The sequence below is a fragment of the Mercenaria mercenaria genome, chromosome 11 (genome assembly GCF_021730395.1).
Source record: "Mercenaria mercenaria strain notata chromosome 11, MADL_Memer_1, whole genome shotgun sequence".
In the NCBI taxonomy this organism is placed as follows: Eukaryota; Metazoa; Mollusca; class Bivalvia; order Venerida; family Veneridae; genus Mercenaria; species Mercenaria mercenaria.
In genome coordinates, this window is record NC_069371.1 from 49,097,574 (window position 1) to 49,121,653 (window position 24,080).

Here is a 24,080-nt window from a genome sequence, read left to right on the forward strand (position 1 = left end):
TGTTTTCTTATTTTATACAGCTTGAGCTTAACTTATATACAGTCTGTATCAAGCTATTCTGTACATACTGTAGATGAAAATATTACAGAGGAGAATGGGATATGTCAGAATGGATATTGTGGGTCAACCAAGTAAGAACTTTTAAAACTTAAAATGGTTGTATTAGTGGCGCTGCCAGTTTTTTGTATTATTGTTTTCGCTTTGTCTATGGATTGTAGTGGTGTGTTTCTAATTGATTGTCTGTTTTGTTTTCGATAGTGTTTTTATTTTTTATACATACATTTTTTTTCGTATCATTTTAATTCTTTAAATGTATGTCTCTTGTATTTTTTTTTCAAGATTTGCTGTGTACTATATTTGATATAATTTTGTTTGTAACTGTACTTAGATGAGATACAAATAAATAAATAAATAAATAAATAAAGATTTAAAGCTGTGTTCAAATAAAGCTGTGATTTTTTTCTTTAGATATATCATAATGTAATATTCAAAATAGTAAGTCGATTTAGCAAATTACGCACCTATATAATTATAGTTAAAAGCTCATAATGCCTTGTTTAAAGTTAGGCTGCTAAATTTTACGTTATGAACATAAAATAGTTTCTTCTTGTTAAGTATATCTGATTATTACTTTCTTTAAGATAATATTGCTGAATATACTAGAATTGAATCTATTTGTATTACCTCCCTTTATGGCTCTAAGTAAAACAGAACATATGCAGTATTAAAAGCAGTGCTTTTCTAACTATATAAGTACGCATAACATCTATTTGGAAATCTGTTTCATTTGTTTTTAAGACAAAACTATAAAGCATTATGGATCTTTAGTTGAAGTGAAATATTTTATTACCACTGCCTCACAAACATATAAGTTTCGTAGTATCTGACCAATTAAGTGAGTAATTGATTTAGTTTTCAAGTATACTACTTGTGCTCCGGACGAAATTGGCTCTTACATGGTGCAAGGAAAGTGAAATTTCAGCTGTCTGACTAAATTGATATTCAGCATAATGTTTCAACTCCTTCGCTTTCTTATATTTTTACTATATTTCTTATACCAAAAAGGTAATGAAAACAGAATGAAAGAAAAAGAAAATTATGTCAAATGATAATTTTATTTTCAAGTTTTAAACTTTTTGTTACATTTGTTTTCCTTTTTAACATTTATTCACACATCATCTATATTTTCACGATATTTTCAGCTATAGCTACCTTCTTGTAATGTTCAAGGGACTCTTTCATTCAACTAAGAATTTATCAATGTTAGACAACCTTAGTAACAACGCTTTAGCTACTCCAGTATCTAAAGACGAACCCCGGTTATCGCCAGCACTTGAACCAATGCGATTGCAGTATGCTGACGACGGAGCTATATGTTGCTCAACGTGAGTATTATATGTTGCTCAAAGTGAGTATGCTTAATCGTATCACACTGTTGCGAGGAACCTTTTACTTCGATGTAACTCATTGCAGAGTTGGAGCGGTCCTCTGCGCATGCCCGAAAGTGATTATCAGTTGTAGCGCACGGCTAAAATATGCATATTTTTGCATGTCCGCACGCATTTAGTGTATAATATGCATAAAATACTGACTAGAGGTTAGGGTTAATATCACCTTGGTTACAAAATATACACATTTAAGATACTTTTCGTTCAAATTTAGTTAATCCGGTATATACCGGAGTGTGTAATTTATACCGGCGCTCCAAGTCTGCATTGAGTCACGGTCCTTTTACTTAAGTAAAATATACAACTCATCGCCTGTCCATAGTTTGTGCTACGTGATCGGTCTATAATCAACACTAAATCTGACTGCTAGTGGAAATGATATGAAAATCAATTTCTGAGTTCATGTAAACAAAACACTTATTGATTGGCTTAACGGACACTATTTGAAACTATTTGCACATATGTAGCTATCAAAATATAATAACAACTTCTATTGCTTTAATGTTATTTGTTCCTTAAAAATAAAACTAATTTATATTTGTAGTTTTACAATTTTGCAATTAATTCATTCAAGCTGAGAAACTATTTATCATGTGTAACGTCTAGCCACGCGTGGTGCTATTTCATACATTTTTTTTAGATTTCGACATGATTCAAAATAACTTCTCTTTAAAAAAAAAAGAAAAACAAAATAATTTAAAAAAATAAAACAACAACAAAATCAACAACAACAACAACAAATATCATATATTTCTTCGGAATGATTATTGTTATGGCATTACTTTACTATACACATGCAGGAATTAACTATCAAATGTTTAAATCGTGTCTTAGAAAAGTAATAGACAGGTACGCAATAGTATCAATTTAGAGTGAAATCTGACTTAAAAATCGCTTCCATTTTGAACAATATATTACTAGTAGCAGAAAACATAATCTTGATCTGTTTTGAAAAATTAAGAGTATAATGCATTCCATACCTAAAAATTCTGACGAAATCAACGCGCACTTTATATTCAGTTTTAGATATGTAAAGTTTAAGTTCAAATTATACTGTTGTTAATAGTTACATCAGCCAAACGGAACATAAATCTATTTTTATCGTTTTGTACACTTTAAGTGATTTGACAACTTCAGTTAGTTTATGTCAATATTTTAGACACTTTTGATAAATATTTACATTGTCGTCAGAGTTAAATAATTGCATTGCCACTCAGGACAAATGTGGAATATGTATATAAAAAGATTTCCGTTGACACATTTCTTTTCCGCTGACAATTTTCTTTTCCGTTGACAATTTTTTTTTCCGTTGACAAATTCCTTTTCCGTTGACAATTTTCGTTGACAATTTTCTTTTCCGTTGACAATTTTCTTTTCCGTTTTTCCGTTGACAAATTCCTTTTCCGTTGACAATTTTCTTTTCCTTTCCGTTGACAATTTTCTTTTCCGTTGACAAATTCCTTTTCTTTTCCGTTGACAATTTTCTTTTCCGCTGACAATTTTCTTTTCCGCTGACAATTTTCGTTTAACTTTTTAGGCATGTACAGCATATAATCAACACAACAATGACTAACATATTTGGGGAGAGTATGAATATAATACACCTGTCCGATGCTTCCGAACCCACCTACCAGTATATTCCACATGCTTCCTGTGTGTAAGTATGACATAACTCGTATACTGTCAGCCATTAAATAGGCATCAAAAACCGTTGCTCAACTCTTAGCGACCGATTCTCACTTTATTTTGAACATCATTTTACAAACATACAGTAATAATGCAGTTACAATTTGAAAAACAATAGCAAAAACAATGTTACACATGTTTATCTTTTTCCTCTTGTAAAACATGTATATATTTACCTTCCTTGAAACATATTTAAATACGTTATTTTATCCTTGGTCTTAAAGAGAGTTTTCTAAAGAGCTTACACACAAAAAATAAATACAAGCCTATATATAAACATATAGAGAAAAAATAACATCCGAATGGTGTACAGTCTCCTGTACCAGAAGTAATCAGAAGCATTGTTTTCTTTGTTTTGTTGCCAAGACTAATAATGCAAAGATTTATGTTCTACACTGGTAATCTTGTCTTGCAGGCAGACTGGAAGCTGTCCAGGCGAATGTCTTATTGAGAGTAAAATTCTGACTTTGCTGGCTTTAGACGCAAATCAAAACTTGACATTTGGATTGTTTGAGGTCCCAGGGTATTGCTCCTGCAAGAATACTGGCTCGTCCGTCAACGAAAGTACAAGGCGGTGAATAAGACAAATTGCCTGTCGTCAAGGGTCCTTGCAAAAGAAAATGGATTTCATATATTGTGTTGTCATTACGTCATAGAAAGTTTGGAACTATTTACAAGGGTGAATGTATTGGTTTTAGATAGAAAGTGTTTAAATTTGATTGAATTTATTACTGAAACGCTGGACTTGTCAGACATGATGAGATAATGTTAAGTTCAATATCAGAAGAGTTTTATATCAATCGTTACCGCTTCAGATCTATGGTCATTTTTGTCGGAAAAAAAAAAGAAATGTCAGCTGAATTTTTGGGCATCATGAACTTCAGAAAACCTACTAATGTAAGAAGAACATTTTATGTGCAGATTAGTAGTTAAATCATTAAACATTCATATTCGTTTTACATAGCATTGATAAAATGCTTTTTATACTTCAGAATTTAAAGTAAATGGCTCCTGACGGAGAAAACACAATCACTTATTTCAAGTTAGAGTGTCAGAATCCCTATTGGAAAAAGTTTAAGTATATTATCATAAATGTTTCGGAAGTACTTCTGTACTTTATTATAACATCAATGACGCCTAGCATAGGTACGAAGATTCGTATAACCCGCGACAACACTGTCCAATGCAACTCTAATTTAAAAAAAAAATATGAACCCTAAAATTCCCTGTAGTAAGTTCCAAAAATGTACATCTTACGGGGAAGATCGTTCTTGTTTTACGAAAACAGTTTGCTGTTAAGTCATATATTAGGAACAAAAATGAGGCAACAGCTTAAAAGGAGCTGAATTTGATAGCACAAAACAAACCATGTTTTCAAACGACACTGGCAAATACTATGATTGCATTTTGATAAATTTAATTATTTCACCAGGTGGTCCTTATCCATACTGATGATGAAATATCTTGTTTGTAAATCACGTTTTGTTAACACAGGGAGTGCAAATATATCGAGGAAGTACGACGTTTGCATTCTATTCAGTCTTTGTACCGCTCCAAAAGTTAAGTGTTTGTAAATGATACGAGAAGAATCATTTATATAAAATTTAAGGTAGTTTCTCTTTTGATAAGGCATAATTTATGAACTATTATTTACAAACATTTGCCTTAAGTGAACATTTTATTAAACGTTCTGTGTTATACAATAACATTATATTCTGGTCCGGTTAATACAGGTGTGATCAAGTTGATAAAAGTGTAATATAAGATATACAACTTTAAAATATGCATGATATAGCGGTTTTTAGGAACAGTTACCAGCTGGATATCGTGGTTTAACAGATCTCTCTTTTCTACATGTCGACGAGTTATTTTTATAGAGTATGAAAGGGACATAAGTAAATATAGTATGTACTGTTGTGGGGCGGTCCTGCGTATGATTCAATATTTGTACCATAAGACACAGTACGTCCGAAACTATTTGATAATTGGTACTAGACTAGCTGTAACAATATATTTATAGCGGGTCTTGCTTATAAAAAAAGCTTAATATGTATACTAAGCTGTTTTAGTGTTACATAATTCAAGTTTGGTGTATAATACTTTATCATTGTATATAGCAAGTTATATACCGCCACTGTATCAACAAGAACCAAAAAAAAAAAACCTACACAGAATGGGTCATCGGGAAACTTTATAAATGCTTCTGTGTCAGTGTGTCATAAAGCAAATTTAATTCGTATGTATTTATACATTTTTAAATATTGAAAGTGTTCAATACTTCTTTAAGTGTGAATGCACAATGACGGTAAAAATGAGTTTAATTTAGTCTCACATTCTGCGACACATTAAAATTGTTATATTATTACGTATTAGGTTTGTTAGTATATGGGGCGAGTATGATAAATAGGGGACGAGGCGGTAGCCACCTATATCCATGGATGGTCGCTAACAAATCCAGTGATTGAAACTTTAGTCAATCTTTTAGTTTAAACATAAACCGACATGATAATCTTCTAACCATCCTTTTAACCACTGGAGATACTAGAATCTTGTAAGAGATAAAACAATACATATGTTTATAAATTATGAGAATCATTTACATATTTGCATTAGAATATTATGAAAGCAATTGTCAGACTGTTTCTCTACAGAAGTAAATATGCAATCATTTCAACAATTTTATATAATTATGTATAGCTTTGTTTATCAAAACCGACTTCACTCTCCACGCTTAGTTACAAAGTTAGTATACTATACATTAAACAATTTTTACAATACGAGATCAATCTGCCTTTTTCACAGAATAGAGAAAATCCCGTTTTATCTATTGTGATCATCTTCGGATATTTTTAATTACAAAAGCATGTTTCTGCGGTTGGTTCTGCTTAACTGTTTTCATTTAGGGCAACTTTCTAATCGCCAGTTACTTCATACCAAACTTTTAGCACAGAAACAAGTCTCTCTGTATGGGACACCAGTATGTCAGGTTTGCATAACTATCAAAGAAAGGTTGTGCTTCCAGGTTTTTTTCGAGAATATTGATTATATTTATTAACAAAATGTTAATATATAAATGAGTCATATTTAAATGGAACTTTTTTTTCGAAATGACACTGTTGTATTGCATATAAAACAAGAGCTGTCGGAGGACAGCAACGCTCGACTATTTAACAGCCTTGTCGCTTGAGTGAATAAGAAAGTCGAAAAAGGGGCATAATTTAGTAAAAAAGTAAAAAAGGGTTATGGAACCTGCATAGTGCTTATCAGCTCATGACTGTGGACAAGTGTATGAAGTTTCAATCCATTCCCATTAGTGGGTACTGAGATACCAGCTTACATATAAGAATTTAACCCAAAAACTCCTAAGTTCAAAAAAGGGGCATAATTTTGTAAAATGCAAAGTTGAGTTATTGACCCTTTGCACTGCATGTCATATCATGACAGTGAACTAGTGTGTGAAGTTTCAATCCTTTCCCATTAGTGGATACTGAGATACCAGCTTACATACAAAAACTTAACCAAAAATTTCTATGCTGAAAAAGGGGCAAAATTTTGTAAAAAAGCAAAATAAAGTTATGGGACCTGCTTTGTGCATGACAGTGAACAAGTGTGTGAAGTTTCAATCCATTCCCATTAGTGAGTACTGAGATACCAGCTTACATACAAAACCTTAACCAAAAAATTGTAAGTCGAAAAAGGGGCATAATTTTGTAAAAAAGCAAAATAGAGTTATGGAACCTGTGCAATGTAAGTCAGTTTATCACAGTAAATAAGTGTGTGAAGTTTCAATCCATTCCCACAAGTGGTTACTGAGATACCAGCTTACATACAAAACCTTAACCAAAAATTTTTAAGTCAAAAAGGGGCATAATTTTGTAAAAAAGCAAAACAGAGTTATGGAACCTGTGCAATGTAAGTCAGTTTATCACAGTGAATGAGTGTGTGAAGTTTCAATCTATTCCCACAAGTAGTTGCTGAGATACCAGCTTACATACAAAAACTTAACCAAATCGGGACGCGGACGCCGACGCGGACGCCGACGCATGGGCGAGTCCAATAGCTCTACTATTCTATGAATAGTCGAGCTAAAAAGTAAAGCCAACACATATCATTGATCACCATCATGCAAAAAAGGGGTATGCCAGCAAAGTATTCTAGTTGGCTTTTCATATGTATAAAACATTGTTTATATAATATTTTTGGTACACAAGGATTTCCTGTCACACTGTATATTTCATAGAAGCTGCCTTGTGATCCATGTTTGTTATTTTCCATAAAGCCTGTGGCATCAGGATGCTTTGCAAGAACAATACCCGGGAACGACAAACTGGTCGAACTCAAGAGTCGCAGTTGTTGGGTTATAAGTCAATAGAGTTTGGGTTACCGGCTCTACAACACATGATCCGCCACATTTTCCGCTTTTTCTGAAATAAAACGAAACCACAGAATATGTGTTACTGGGTGCTGTTTGTATCAATTAGAGTCAGTTTTTCATGTGTCCCTGTGCATTATAATTCTTATATTACTTCGAAAGGACCTTTTAAGCTGGCTACAAGAAATCGGCACGTTCCGGTTCTCTATCAATATCAAATCTCAAGTCGCTCTGTAACACAATGATTGAAACTTATTTTCAGACACTATGAATAGTGCACGATTATTATTATTAGTTTTCAATACATTAACATCAATATATATATATATATATATAATAAAAATTAATAACATTAACTAAATTCTAGTTTTTGAGAAAAGATCATTAAAATGCAAGGAATGTCTGACAGTTTTAAAGCAATCAAAAATTAAAATTTTAAATATCTGAGGTGCTAAGAAATGCCCAGCATAATCAATTCCGATTTAACAATCGACCTAAAATAAATTATGAATAAACTAATTCGTCTCTTATTTACAGAATTTTCAGGAAACTTACAAACAAAATCCGTGCGGAATGAACTGGTACTTTGGCGGCATGTGAACAATGAATTTCTTAATTCCAAAGACATTTTCCATCGTCACATTTGAAAATGTTAGTATCTCCCTGAAATATATTCAATAGAATGTGTACATATGAAATAAATAACGATTATTTTTAAATCAATGTTTTCTTTATTCGAATACTTCGTGGTTTAGAAAAAAAGTCTATATTATGATAATAAAAACTGATTAAGGCCGTTATTACGACTTAGATTTAATTTAGTTTATTTTAGACTTTTATGTAGAGGATGTTTTCGAAGTTGTATTAGCTACGCTTCTCCAAGACGTTATATACTCCTGACCAGTACTTGACTTGCATTTTGATAAAGGATCGTGGATACCACGGTCAGCTTCCGCTTTTATCAGGATTCGAACTCGTGGTCTCCAAGTCAAGAATCCCACGCTCTACCTTTGTACCAATGAGACTCCCAAAATCAAATCTATATTAGAAGTCAAAATCGATAAAAATATACGGGCAATTGTATGCATTCGTAAACAAAAAATTTCATACGTCGGACAACATGAATCACCGTCTCCAAGCAACTTTTCCGATAGATAAACGTCTTGTTTCTTAAGATAATTCTCTCTAGCCACACTGAACTGCAACCTTTTAATAGCAATCTGTTCCCGAGTGTAAAATAAGCCAGGAAATTGTCGTGAAATATATCCATAGCTGAAAACAAAATTCATTCGCTTATAAAACAAAGCGGCATAGAAAGTTTATCAGCTGGACATATTCAAGAGTTTGTTTGTATTTTTGCTTTCTTAGAGTTCTTTCTAAAGATTTATATGTACTGACACCAAATGAGCAATCTTAACATGCCGTGTAGGGCAAAATATACATATGAAATTTTCTCGAATTCCAAAAGGATCGAGTGTTTTAGCTCCAGATAACCGAAATTCGACTGAAAAAATGGCACTAGAGAAATAACACACTGTAAAATGAAAATTTTCCAATTCAGCAGTTGTAAGAGAAGACATTTTCATCATTTTTACCATATATATCACATAGAATCCATCACAGATCAAAACACATGACTGTCTTGGTAAATCACTAAGTTTATTTCCACGCATGAATGATTTCAAAATTAAAGAGTAGAAAGTGTTGGTAATTGGTCCAAAACAATCTTGAAGTCGAACATTTTCTGTTCGACTCCAACGCCATTCAGTGCATTTACTTGATCAAAACTGGTTAATAACCATTGATTCGTTGACATTTCAACTGAGCATGATACGTACAACATGTATTTCTTGTGAATAATTCGTTTACAGAAAAGTAAGATAATGATAAAAGTCTTTACTGTGTGTGGACATTATATAAAAACCTCAGGAGAAACAGTTAATTATACTTACATATACCTCTTACATGTAGATTCTGAACAGATTGAAATCCTATCTTCCTCCAACTGTTTGTCACTGTATGAAGAACGCACAGAAAAAAATGTTTCACAAACTTGAAACATCACCAGGAGTAAACACACTACGTAAATTCTCCAAATCATTGCTGTATCTTGTAGAACTTAATTATTTAAAGTTGAAAAGCATGTAGAAATAGACTTAAAATGAGTCTTTATTCATCTATCATTTGCCTAAAGGCCTCTGTATCTCTTGCAAGTCAACAATGATAGGTATGAATAATAAATTGTTTACTATATTCAGTTTCTTTACGTAAAAAGGCCACGTCATACACTCATTAGTTTCCAATTTACTCCTACATAAGAAACTGTTTTCTCTTTCCGTTTCATTAGTTCACTGTTTCTCACAGCTATTTATTTTAACTAACGCCCTGCATTTTTACACATAAAAGCAACACAATAGTATCATTGATGTTTTATAGGATAAAGCGGCGAGAGACGGTTTTCAATTACTATCCTGTTTGATTTTATGACGAAACTAAATTCAATAGCATCGATGTTGATTTTAAATAACAATTAAAATCTAAGATGTAGGTTTCCCGTTCTGGATAATCTGCCTTAACACGTGCAATAATTTACGACGGGCAAAATTGTACAGATAATTGCGATATCGTGTTACAACGTAACCACAATTTACATAATGCATCCTTCTCGTAATAATATAAAGCGGATACATTATGCCTGTGATAAAATAGAAAAAAAAAAAAAAAACACACACACACAGGGGACTTTGTTTATTTCACAAGAAAATATAACCAAAAAAAAACAACAAAAAAAAAAACAATTAATAATTCGGCGGGTTGTACTGTCTTCTTACTGATAATCTACGCGCTTTTCCATAATACTCTCATGAAGCATCTTTCTTTAGTCATTGGAGGCTCCGTTGGTCCTCAATTATTATTTTATACAATGTAAAAAATACATTTAACCTATTGCACCCCGTAATGTGTTTTTAACAATATGTTAATATATAATTATCTGATTTGCTTAAAGTAGCATACACATTACTATAAAACGTTTAAGGATTTTAAGATAACGCACGAATTGCATCATTCGCGTACAGAACAAAAAATACTGAAGAAGATCTTGTCAATATCAAAAAGACAATATATATTTGTATTTGCGTAACTTAAATCAATGTAATCATTAGATGATCCATGCAGTCGTTAAATGTCTCTATATACTTTAAAGATTTACACTGTCATAAAATCACACCAGTTTAGATTGCTCTTTCCATAAAGAGATTTTGCCTCGATTCCACTATACACTTGATATGATTGATCATTCTATAGATTCTAAAGAACCCCAAGTCTGGTAGGTGGTGACTTTTTAAATTATTTGATATCATATCTCAATCAGGCTTTATTTAGTTTGATATAAGAGCTTTTCCATTATATATTTCAGCCACATTTTGACATATTATTTATAGAAACGGCTAATATAACCACTCTTGCTACTTAATTGAAATGCACCTGTCATAATATCTTATTTAGTATTAAAACAACATGCATACATATATGTAAAAATATATTTTGAAAAGAAAAATAAATAAAAAAAAAACTTTCATGGTCCAAATTTAAACACGGATTTCCCTTTTACGTAATTTCCGCTTCAAGATTTTTAAAATTTAATAGTTTATTCTGCCACCCAGATGGCATGTAGAATTTATATCAAAATTTTACAAAACGTGGATTATAAAATAGATGAAATAAGAGACAGTATGTTTAGTTTTCGGTGTCATCTCTTGAAAGCTTGAGTAGGAACATACTGAGTGTTGAGAAATAAGTTATATATCAAAACAAACAATAACTGATATACCCTTTTAAGACACTTCAACTTCAGTGACATACGAACTACAAAATATTTGGCAGTGTAAATAATTTGTAAAAATAAAATAGTGATAAACGAAATGGCACATGACTTGTTGAAACTATTTGTTCGGAAATAATTCAAATGTTCCTTTATTACATGACCTTACTTTGGACACTATTTTTGTTTACTCTGGTCAGAATTTTGTGTTTTTGTTGATTAATTTATTTCAAACACCTTTTGATATTAGATTTATATCTAAAACATCAGTTGTAAATACCGAAATCTTCTCCACAGTTTAACGAAATCGGTTTAGCCGCTCTGTCAAATAGTAAAAGTTTAGTTTTTAACGTCAAATTTTTATTTTTGAGAAAATAGAATACAAGCTATTTACAGCTTTAATGTCTGGTCAGATACAATGTAAGGATTTCAAAGCATCTAGCATTGGCCTGTTGTATTTTACATTAGTTTCAATTAAAAAATAAAATGCGCCAACGATTTCCATACCAGTGCTATCAATAATTGGCTGCTATATCTGCACAGGAAGTGTCAACAGTCTATTTCGTTTGAGAAGATGTAACTATAGTTTAGACGTATCATACAAGGAAGAGTTTCGTATTTTGATCCGGATACGCTTTCTGAATAAAATGAGTAAATGTATTTTAAAGGTATTTACACTGAATTAGTAATTTATGCTGATTTAAGAACTAAGGACTTTCATATATTATTATTTTTGAATAACATAAATGAACGCTTCAATAATATTTCATATCTCCAAAGAGACAACCAGGTTTATATATGTAATATGCTGTGATATGCATGCTCCATAACCTCAGATCCCCTTTCTAACTTCCAGTTTGTTTAGTTCTGCCCATTTTTTCTCGTTTAGGGCCAACCCATTTTTTTATCTTGGGACCATACGCCGCTTTTCATGGAATTACACGCTTGTGTATGATTGAAGGTTCCATGTGCACCCCGCGAATGTCTCTAAATTGTCTATTTGTACTTTTAGCATGTGTAAATGTTAAGTTTCTGCTCAACCCGGGGCTGGAGGGCGTGGACGGTAGCATGCATTTCCACTGCATTTCCACTGCCATGAACAGGCTCAATCAAACCGAGCCTGCAACATTGTCGTTTTTGTCGTGTCATCCATTTATTTTTACACTACCATTATTTACGTCATGCTATACAATATACATTCACTAACAGCTGTAATGGGAGGTGTCTTTCTATGTGAGCGATTTAAACCATTACTTCCTAAATAAAAATTAATGAAACGGAACCGAAATTAAACACGATTACATTCGTAAAACGACTGAATTAGCAGACACACGTGACATGCATATGTTTTGTAGTCGCTTTCCCCTGAATCAGCTAGACCGGGCATGAGATACTCTATTTTTTGTGGTTTTGGAGAGGTAGTACGAATTGTTTGCGAGGAGTAAACATTAGCGTATTCTGGGCCATAAGTCATATGATATCAAAACAAACAATAAATGATATTGTCTTTTATGGCACTTAAACTTCACAAGAAGTGGTCTAAGGAATGTAAAAAATTCAGCAACTGAATTTCCTTGTTTGCTTGCACTTACTAAGCAAATATACAGAGGAAATATACTGTAGAGTTGATCTGTAATGACATATTTCATCATCAATGATTAAATCATAGTTAAGCGCATACTAATATGCATAATGTATCATGTACATGGATACATTAAATATGAATATGACAAGCAGATTTCAGTCAATTATTTCACTCCCATGAAAAACACTAGATCAAAATTATTAGGATTGCTCAACATCTGGTTTGCTCAACATCTGTTTAGGTTTACTTTACCAAAGTAAATGATTTATATGCATTAGTTTTTCATTATAGCACATATAAATAAACAGTACCAAATTGGTCCAGAGCACGATCGGCGAATGATTCATATTTTTGCCTGTCACACTAACAGTCCAAAAAAGTCTCATAAATGTTTATGAATATGTGCCGATACAAGCTTTTCAAACTGTTACAGATTATCATCAGTATCATTCATCATTAGCAACAGGATAATCATTTATCATCATCATCCATTTTCATTATTAATTTATAATCGTCGTTTATTATCTTTCATTATCCTTTAGCATCATCATTCACTCGTCATCAACATTAACATAATCAGTTTTCACATTTTTATCATCTTCGTTCATCTTCAGCATTTAACATCATCATTCACTCGTCATCAACATTTTCACATTTTTATCATCTTCGTTCATCTTCAGCATTTAACATCATCATTCACTCGTCATCAACATTTTCACATTTTTATCATCTTCGTTCATCTTCAGCATTTAACATCATCATTCATCTTCATCGTTCGTGAACACATTAATCCTTCATTGTCATTCATCAAGATTTGTAATCATCATGCATCACTATTACTATGTAAAGTATCAATTAATTATTATATTTTAGTTTGTTTTATATAATTGTGTAAATCATTTTACGGGATGACATAACCGTATTTCAATACACTATTTTCTGCACTGTTACGCAAGAGATGACTGCATTGTGACGCAAGAGATGGCATTGTCGTGTGTTACTACAATATATTCGGCTTTGTTACGCAGTAGATGACAATGTGTGTGTAAGTACAATATTTCCGGCGTCAATACGCAAGAACTGGCATTGCCGTGTGTTATTACACTATTTCGTTGTTACGCAAAGGATCACATTGTCGTTAGTTAATACACAATTTTCTGATTTGTTACGCAAGTGATGACACTGGCTTGTATTAATACACTATTTCCGGCGGTGTTACGCAAAGGATGACATTGTCGTAAGTTAATACATTAATTTCAGCTTTGTTACACAAGTGATGGCAGTGCCATGTGTTAATACCCTATTTCCGGCGTTGTTACGGGAAGAATGACATTGTCGTAAGTTAATACATTATTTTCGGCTTTGTTACGCAAGTGATGGCATTGCCGTGTGTTGATGTACTATTTCCGGCGGTGTTACGCAAGGTTGACTTTACCGTGAGTTAGTACACTATTTTCGGCGGTGTAATTCAAGGGATGTCATTGTTGATTGTTAGTACACTATTCTGGCTTTGTCACGCAAGAATTTGACATTTGAAGAAATAATACTACGCATCTTTAGTAATATAGTCATAATAACGGATAGAGTCATGAATGGTTTGAAAGTTAATCATCATTGTTATAATTGCATTTATTTATTTCGTATTCTGTATTGTATTGTTATAATTGTATTTATTTATTTCGTATTTTGTATGGTAAACCTGCGTAGATATTTTATTAGAAATGAATAAAGAGGACTTCGTAAATGCTTTAAACTGTCGTTCTTATAATGAGACTGCAAAAGTATTCTGGATGCATTACTGAATGTAAACATTACTTGAAAGTTTGAGAGATGGCGATATTACAATTCAGACAAATATGCTTAGCCAACGTGTCGAAACCTTGTCGTTTGCAAAGACTCAAAGGACTATTAATTTTGGATTTTGACAATTTACACTTACTGTCTTAATTATTGAATATCTTGCATGTCAATTGTTAAAACTATTGCTTGAGCACCAAAACAATTAGGGGAGTCATTTAGTAAGTGATTTCTTATTACATGATATCAGAAATAAGTGTTTATGTATTTTTATTAAAGTTTTGACTTTAGTCCAGCCAAATTTATGTTGAATTATAGACCGATCAATATTATACCGAAAGATTATAAGGGTCAAAGCATTTACTGGAAAATCAACATAGTAATTTATTTAACATTAAAAAGTAATTACTAACCAAATAATGAAGACAGAATTAAAAAGTCCTTACTTGTTAGCACCTATAATTTGTGGCGACTTTGCCGTGTAATAAGACTTTTTTGATAGATTTAATCGAGACGTTTACAAATAGCTGACCCCTATATTTATTCTAACATTTTAACATTGCATTAATCAATAGCGTTCGAAAAACGGCGATAACTTTCTTTTTTCTAAACGAAACATATAAGTGTGAGTACTGATTTTCTTAGTTAGATAATTTCCAAACTTATTGTGGTAGTTTCGATTCAATATTTGATGAAAAATTGTTTTTGAAATATTTTGCACGTAGCATAAAAAAGAAACTTCGGCCGTGTTCGCACATGCAAGAGCAGCAGAAAAGGGTAATTTAATCCTAAAGTATAATTATATAAGCACCTCGTCTGAAAATTTATCGACTCACTCTTTTAATCAATGCAAAAGTATCAATCTCTCAACGGGTGATATGAAAAAAATAATATCACATGCGCAGAAAAACAAAATAACGCTGTTGCGCAAGTGATATGAAATTTTGGATCATATCACCCGCGCAGAAATTGAAAATAACGATTTTGCGCATGTGATATAAAATCACTGGGGAATATGATATATTATTCAAGTTAAACTAATGGGAAATTTGCATTGTACATTTATGTGAGGTATAATAACACAAACTATGGACCAGCGACGTATTTAAGGAGATATGTAAATAAATTATAATCATTAAATCTTTGTTTACAGTCCTTTCAATTGGTGTAACACAGTCATATGACTAATGATTAAGGTCGTATTGACCTCATAATGTAACTTCATAACATTTGGACGCTATGAAAAGGTGACGTCATACCCAGATTCAGAACCAAACATGGAAAAAACACCAACAGCAGCAAATGTTTGAAGTAACATTTTAGTTGGATTTAATAACAAACAATTTTTGAGGATTAACATAAACTGTATATATTAACTGTTCACGTTTTCAAACATGGAAATTGAGCCTTACATACCTATAATATTTTGCAGAGCAATTCTTTTATTTCGGTTGGCCTCACATCATATTAACATTGACAGTAGAAAGGTGTTAAGTTTATCTAAATTTCCAACGATTACAATTTGGTACAAACAAGCACCAAGAACATGGCACATAGCACAACGAAAACTTCTTGCGACATAGCGACGTAACGCAGTAATATCTAAATAAAAATAGTAGTTCAAGTGGTAACAGGATTAAATGACCAGTAGTACCTAAGTCCAACACAACAATGGAACCATCCTGGGTAGTTTTTGTGTTTAAGCTCACCGGAAATGACAAGCACGCTACTATATATTATAGTAGATTTAGTCGCCTTATGTCTATCCTTCTAAAGTTGAAAGACATTGTATTGAAAGTGTACATACGGCCTTGACTACAGTTAAAACGTAATAAAATATCTTTTTATGCCAAAATTCTCTTAACCTGACCTGACTGTTAGAGCTATCCCAGGTACCCAGTTTGAAAGTGTAGCAAGGAGTTATAACGTCTATATAATAATTATTTATTATATTATGAGTATAAGTTTCAGTTAAAAGGGTCGGTTCAGGTTAAAAACATACCTTACCTTGTCAAAATAATGAAATATTTTAGTAAGAAAACTGTCCCGTCACCATATGACTGTACCTAAATGTTATTGCTATTCGGGTAACAAGTTCCTCTCGTCTCAAACAGTAGCAAATAATTTTTAGTATAGATGTATATTGTTTGGTCATCGGAGCTAAACACAACTCCTGATCCTTCCGGGCCTGACCAGATATCCTGACAGTACTATCAAAACATAACTTTCTTAACTCCTTCGGTTATCCCATTTAAATATCAGTAAGTCAGTGTAAAGGGGTCACAAACAGATCGGACATCTATAACCGTAAAACACTACCAGGTCCAAATTCCATATAGATTTACTCATACGGGTATTGATCATTGCTATCGTTAATCAACGGATAGGTGCTAAATGATGCGGGAAAAACTTGTGTATTACTGAGTTGCGAATGTTAATTCTCACTAAAACATGCCTTCTGTGGAGCATTATGTAATAAAATCTGAAAAGGAAGGACTTTTTTCGGGGTAGAAAAGTAAGCGAACACAGCTTTTATCTTATAAATCTCTCACAGGACGCACAGATTCCGCTCATTTTATGCCTCTTTGGAATATCGGGCCGTATCCACATGACATGACGCAGACATAATTATACTGACACCGGACTTCCTAGGTTTCTAAGTAAAAGTAGATTAATCTGAGAATTGAATACATACTTTTATTACGTTAAATCATACTACTTTAATCATACTACGTGAATGAAGCGATAAAACTGATAACTTTTTACCGTGAGCAATATTATACTCGATAATTTATCTGTTACTTTCCTGCATACGCTTGTACAGTATATACCACATGTTGTTAAAATAGCTACGTTTGTTTGTAATGTCCTGAATTTAACTTAACTTTCAGTGTCATGGGAGCTTCGGGAAATATATCAATTGACTATCAATTGCTCATCAATTGCTCCTTGACACAATGCTACGTTTATCAGATGTTTGGATGCCCTAAAGATTTAAATGACTGGAGCTGTTTCTGTAGATGGATTCCATATGCCGCTAAATTTTTTGATTTGAGCTTTACACTGTTTCATGACGTAACGCTGTATATATGAAGCCTATATGGTCAACATAATCAATAGATATGATAAGAATTAAAAATGCGACTATAGTACAAAATACCCTTTCTCAGTTGCCAAAGTAGCTAGGAACACTGTAATGAAGTGTATTATTTTATATTAAGGATAACATGGTGTAATAGCCATATGTCATATCTTGTAACTGGATGGTAATATTTAAATGAAGTTTGGTCACTTTAAACACATTCAAAATTAAAAACGTTTTACCCAGAGTTTTTTTTGAATTCTATCATTTTTGAGGGAGATAGTCGGTATTGAAGTTAACATTGATGCCTATGGAAAATATATAAGTTCTTTGATTATGAGAATCTGAGCTTGAGTTTCGAGAAAATTTTGCGGTAGAAAGCTGCATTATATGATTCTGATACAGATATAAAAAAAATCTAAAATTCCCCGCAGGGAAAAGGAGAAAATTATTTTTTTCTAGTTTTCAGGAGGGATAACTCATGAAAAACCAAAATTATCAGGGGAGGTAAACATCAGTTCGTTGATGGATAACTTTTGCAATTCATAATTCTAATATGTACAAAACATTGCGGAATGATACTTATTTCACTTGGGTAATGATTACATTTTACTCGGACTTTAATCATAGACTCCCTGTGTAAATCTCTTTTAACTTTTAACTAAAATAAAGGTATTAAATTGATATAATATTTCAATGGAACTTTAGAGTTTTGTTGTTTGTAGCATCATCTGGGGCATGTTTAGTGAAACATCGTAATTTGATTTCTAAAACAGTGTGATATTTATTTCTAAAGTCACTCTATGTTCATTGTAAATATACTTCGTTATATCCAACTGGAAACTGGCAGGTACTCGAAAATGCAGCTTTCTGATTGGTCAAATAGAACCCTAATGTACTGTGAAGTCATGATAACGTTATGAATATGTTTGCAACTTGATTCATCCAATCATTGGCGTAAATTTAAGTTAGTTTTGTTTAATTTTAAGTCAATAATACAAGCACTTTGACCTGTCTCTGTGCCAAAATTTGTTACGTTAAAACTGCTCTGTCGAGTATGTATGCAACTTTGTGATTAATGCACACTACAGTTCCAAAATGTTTCTTTACCACGCTTGTAAAGTTAAAGCTCTATCACGCTCAGTTTTTAATCATCCATCTCATTTTATTTTCCTCATAAAGCGTGGTAGAGCTTTAACTTTACAAGCGTGGTAAAGAAACATTTTGGAGCTGCAGACAACTACATTTCCCACCAATGTCTTCAATAATACTGAATTGTTTTAGCAAAATTCTTTTTTCCTCAGTTTGATGCTCCAGACAAAGATTTTTATGAAGAAGACGATTCAAAACTGAGCGTGGTCGAGGTTTGATGCTTGGACAAAGCACCTTTCCGTGATGTCTTTTATCTTTGCAGGAAGTTTCAATAAATTCCTTTCAGCACTTAAAAGTTTGCATCGAACAGGAAAACTTTATAAAAAGAGAACGTTGAAGAAGTAAGAGAGTTGTATAACTTGTATAGTGTACATTCTTTTTTAGCGGCTTCTGTCATTGCGTTATTGTATAACAGACGCCCTTTCATAGTAAGGACAGCATACAAGAACCATAACTCCATTTTTAAAATTTATATTATCTCTCTTTAGCTAATTTCTTTGAAGCTTTTAAAATGAATTCATTTAATTTTCTTGATATTTGAATGAGTATTTTTGGTCACTTTTTACATATAACCGGCGGGTGACATCCAAGTCTATCATTGCTCTTGTTTTTTTGGCATTCTGTTATTCTTGATAACAATGAGAGAAATTAAAGTTCAAGTAAGATTTTATTGTGTTATACAAATGTCATAAATCACACTGAAATCAGATAATCGCTGAAACAAAGACAAACTATTTCTTTAAAATGATTTTGTTCCTTAAACGTTGTATACAGATTTCTTTCTATTTAAATGCCGTTTACAAAGGTTTCTTGCATAGACTAAAATGAATTCAGTATAAAAATCTAATAATGTGGCGGCATGTTTTGTCAGAATAATGTAAGGGTAATAGTGTAAGTCTATAACAAGTTGTTTTGCAACACAAAACACGTTTTGGTTACTGAATACTGGACTTATGACGCTTTACACGAGCAATACCCTGGAACAACAAACAGATCAAATTCCAGTTTTTTCTTTGCAACGTTGTAGGTCAACAAAGAGTGGGTAACTGGTTCAGTTGCGAATTTACCATCACACGTTCCGCCTTCACTGAAATTAAAAACAACAATACCTTTAAACATATTTCAAATACAATATAGTAGCGTGCAAATGGACCATTTACTCTGTAAAACACAATGCTTGCCATAATTTATAGATTCCTAAAATGGTGGTAATACGAGAAATACGAGACAGTAGAAAGGTGTTAAGTTTATCTAAATTTCCAACGATTACAATTTGGTACAAACAAGCACCAAGAACATGGCACATAGCACAACGAAAACTTCTTGCGACATAGCGTCGTAACGCAGTAATATCTAAATAAAAATAGTAGTTCAAGTGGTAACAGGATTAAATGACCAGTAGTACCTAAGTCCAACACAACAATGGAACCATCCTGGGTAGTTTTTGTGTTTAAGCTCACCGGAAATGACAAGCACGCTACTATATATTATAGTAGATTAAGTCGCCTTATGTCTATCCTTCTAAAGTTGAAAGACATTGTATTGAAAGTGTACATACGGCCTTGAACAACAGTTAAAACGTAATAAAATATCTTTTTATGCCAAAATTCACTTAACCTGACCTGACTGTTAGAGCTATCCCAGGTACCCAGTTTGAAAGTGTAGCAAGGAGTATAACGTCTATATAATAATTATTTATTATATTATGAGTATAGTTGTCAGTTAAAAGGGTCGGTTCAGGTTAAAAACATACCTTACCTTGTCAAAATAATGAAATATTTTAGTAAGAAAACTGTCCCGTCACCATATGACTGTACCTAAATGTTATTGCTATTCCGGCTACAAGTTCCTCTCGTCTCAAACAGTAGCAAATAATTTTTAGCATAGATGTATATTGTTTGGTCATCGGAGCTAAACACAACTCCTGATCCTTCTAGGCCTGACCAGATATCCTGACAGTACTATCAAAACATAACTTTCTTAACTCCTTCGGTTATCCCATTTAAATATCAGTAAGTCAGTGTAAAAGGGGTCACACACAGATCGGACATCTATAACCGTAAAACACTACCAGGTCCAAATTCCATATAGATTTACTCATACGGGGTATTGATCATTGCTATCGTTAATCAACGGATAGGTGCTAAATGATGCGGGAAAACTTGTGTATTACTGAGTTGCGAATGGTTAATTCTCACTAAAACATGCCTTCTGTGGAGCATTATGTAATAAAATCTGAAAAGGAAGGACTTTTTTCTGGGTAGAAAAGTAAGCGAACACAGCTTTTATCTTATAAATCTCTCACACGGACGCACAGATTCCGCTCATTTTATGCCTCTTTGGAATATCGGGCCGTATCCACATGACATGACGCAGACATAATTATACTGACACCGGACTTCCTAGGTTTCTAAGTAAAAGTAGATGTAATTTGAGAATTGAATACATACTTTTATTACGTTAAATCATACTACTTTAATCATACTACGTGAAACGAAGCGATAAAACTGATAACTTTTTACCGTGAGCAATATTTATACTCGATAATTTATCTGTTACTTCCTGCATACGCTTGTACAGTATATACCACATGTTGTTAAAATAGCTACGTTTGTTTGTAATGTCCTGAATTTAACTTAACTTTCAGTGTCATGGGAGCTTCGGGAAATATATCAATTGACTATCAATTGCTCATCAATTGCTCCTTGGACACAATGCTACGTTTATGAGATGTTTGGATGCCCTAAAGATTTAAATGACTGGAGCTGTTTCTGTAGATGGATTCCATATGCCGCTAAATTTTTTGATTTGAGCTTTACACTGTTTCATGACGTAACGCTGTATATATGAAGCCTATATGGTCAACATAATCAATAGATCTGATAAGAATTAAAAATGCGACTATAGTACAAAATACCCTTTCTCAGTTGCCAAAGTAGCTAGGAACACTGTAATGAAGTGTATTATTTTATATTAAGGATAACATGGTGTAATAGCCATATGTCATATCTTGTAACTGGATGGTAATATTTAAATGAAGTTTGGTCACTTTAAACACATTCAAAATTAAAAACGTTTTACCCAGAGATTTTTTGAATTCTATCATTTTTGAGGGAGATAGTCGGTATTGAAGTTAACATTGATGCCTATGGAAAATATATAAGTTCTTTGTTTATGAGAATCTGAGCTTGAGTTTCGAGAAAATTTTGCGGTAGAAAGCTGCATTATATGATTCTGATACAGATATAAAATAAATCAAAAATTCCCCGCAGGGAAAAGGAGAAAATTATTTTTTTCTAGTTTTCAGGAGGTATAACTCATGAAAAACCAAAATTATCAGGGGAGGTAAACATCAGTTCGTTGATGGATAACTTTTGCAATTCATAATTCTAATATGTACAAAACATTGCGAAATGATACTTATTTCACTTGGGTAATGATTACATTTTACTCGGACTTTAATCATAGACTCCCTGTGTAAATCTCTTTTAACTTTTAACTAAAATAAAGGTATTAAATTGATATAATATTTCAATGGAACTTCAGAGTTTTGTTGTTTGTAGCATCATCTGGGGCATGTTTAGTGAAACATCGTAATTTGATTTCTAAAACAGTGTTATATTTATTTCTAAAGTCACTCTATGTTCATTGTAAATATACTTCGTTATATCCAACTGGAAACTGGCAGGTACTCGAAAATGCAGCTTTCTGATTGGTCAAATAGAACCCTAATGTACTGTGAAGTCATGATAACGTTATGAATATGTTTGCAACTTGATTCATCCAATCATTGGCGTAAATTTAAGTTAGTTTTGTTTAATTTTAAGTCAATAATACAAGCACTTTGACCTGTCTCTGTGCCAAAATTTGTTACGTTAAAACTGCTCTGTCGAGCATGTATGCAACTTTGTGATTAATGCACACTACAGTTCCAAAATGTTTCTTTACCACGCTTGTAAAGTTAAAGCTCTATCACGCTCAGTGTTTAATCATCCATCTCATTTTATTTTCCTCATAAAGCGTGGTAGAGCTTTAACTTTACAAGCGTGGTAAAGAAACATTTTGGAGCTGCAGACAACTACATTTCCCACCAATGTCTTCAACAATACTGAATTGTTTTAGCAAAATTCTTTTTTCCTCAGTTTGATGCTCCAGACAAAGATTTTTATGAAGAAGACGATTCAAAACTGAGCGTGGTCGAGGTTTGATGCTTGGACAAAGCACCTTTCCGTGATGTCTTTTATCTTTGCAGGAAGTTTCAATAAATTCCTTTCAGCACTTAAAAGTTTGCATCGAACAGGTAAACTTTATAAAAAGAGAACGTTGAAGAAGTAAGAGAGTTGTATAACTTGTATAGTGTACATTCTTTTTTAGCGGCTTCTGTCATTGCGTTATTGTATAACAGACGCCCTTTCATAGTAAGGACAGCATACAAGAACCATAACTCCATTTTTTAAAATTTATATTATCTCTCTTTAGCTAATTTCTTTGAAGCTTTTAAAATGTATTCATTTAATTTTCTTGATATTTGAATGAGTATTTTTGGTCACTTTTTACATATAACCGGCGGGTGACATCCAAGTCTATCATTGCTCTTGTTTCTTTGGCATTCTGTTATTCTTGATAACAATGAGAGAAATTAAAGTTCAAGTAAGATTTTATTGTGTTATACAAATGTCATAAATCACACTGAAATCAGATAATCGCTGAAACAAAGACAAACTATTTCTTTAAAATGATTTTGTTCCTTAAACGTTGTATACAGATTTCTTTCTATTTTAAATGCCGTTTACAAAGGTTTCTTGCATAGACTAAAATGAATTCAGTATAAAAATCTAATAATGTGGCGGCATGTTTTGTCAGAATAATATGTAAGGGTAATAGTGTAAGTCTATAACAAGTTGTTTTGCAACACAAAACACGTTTTGGTTACTGAATACTGGACTTATGACGCTTTACACGAGCAATACCCTGGAACAACAAACAGATCAAATTCCAGTTTTTTCTTTGCAACGTTGTAGGTCAACAAAGAGTGGGTAACTGGTTCAGTTGCGCATTTACCATCACACGTTCCGCCTTCACTGAAATTAAAAACAACAATACCTTTAAACATATTTCAAATACAATATAGTAGC

At 32.6% G+C, this 24,080-nt stretch overlaps 2 protein-coding genes across 2 annotated transcripts in view; one reads left to right on the forward strand and one right to left on the reverse strand.

Moving 5' to 3' along the window:
• LOC123530960 (uncharacterized) lies at window positions 1–4,240 on the forward strand. The gene is made up of 4 exons (XM_045311735.2): window positions 1–131; window positions 1,203–1,385; window positions 2,986–3,105; window positions 3,550–4,240. The coding sequence occupies exons 2-4, from the start codon at window positions 1,222–1,224 to the stop codon at window positions 3,710–3,712; spliced, it is 447 nt and encodes a 148-aa protein (XP_045167670.2). The 5' UTR covers window positions 1–131; window positions 1,203–1,221; the 3' UTR covers window positions 3,713–4,240.
• The window catches only part of LOC123531235 (uncharacterized), a 55,789-nt gene continuing 34,681 nt past the window's right edge, over window positions 2,973–24,080 (reverse strand). Inside the window, exons 2-4 of the mRNA XM_045312033.2 lie at window positions 8,617–8,778; window positions 8,062–8,169; window positions 2,973–7,558 (exon numbers count right to left, since the gene is read on the reverse strand). Of these exons, the coding sequence (XP_045167968.2) occupies window positions 7,423–7,558; window positions 8,062–8,169; window positions 8,617–8,778 (406 nt within the window). The 3' untranslated portion in view covers window positions 2,973–7,422. The remainder of the gene's footprint in view (window positions 7,559–8,061; window positions 8,170–8,616; window positions 8,779–24,080) is intronic.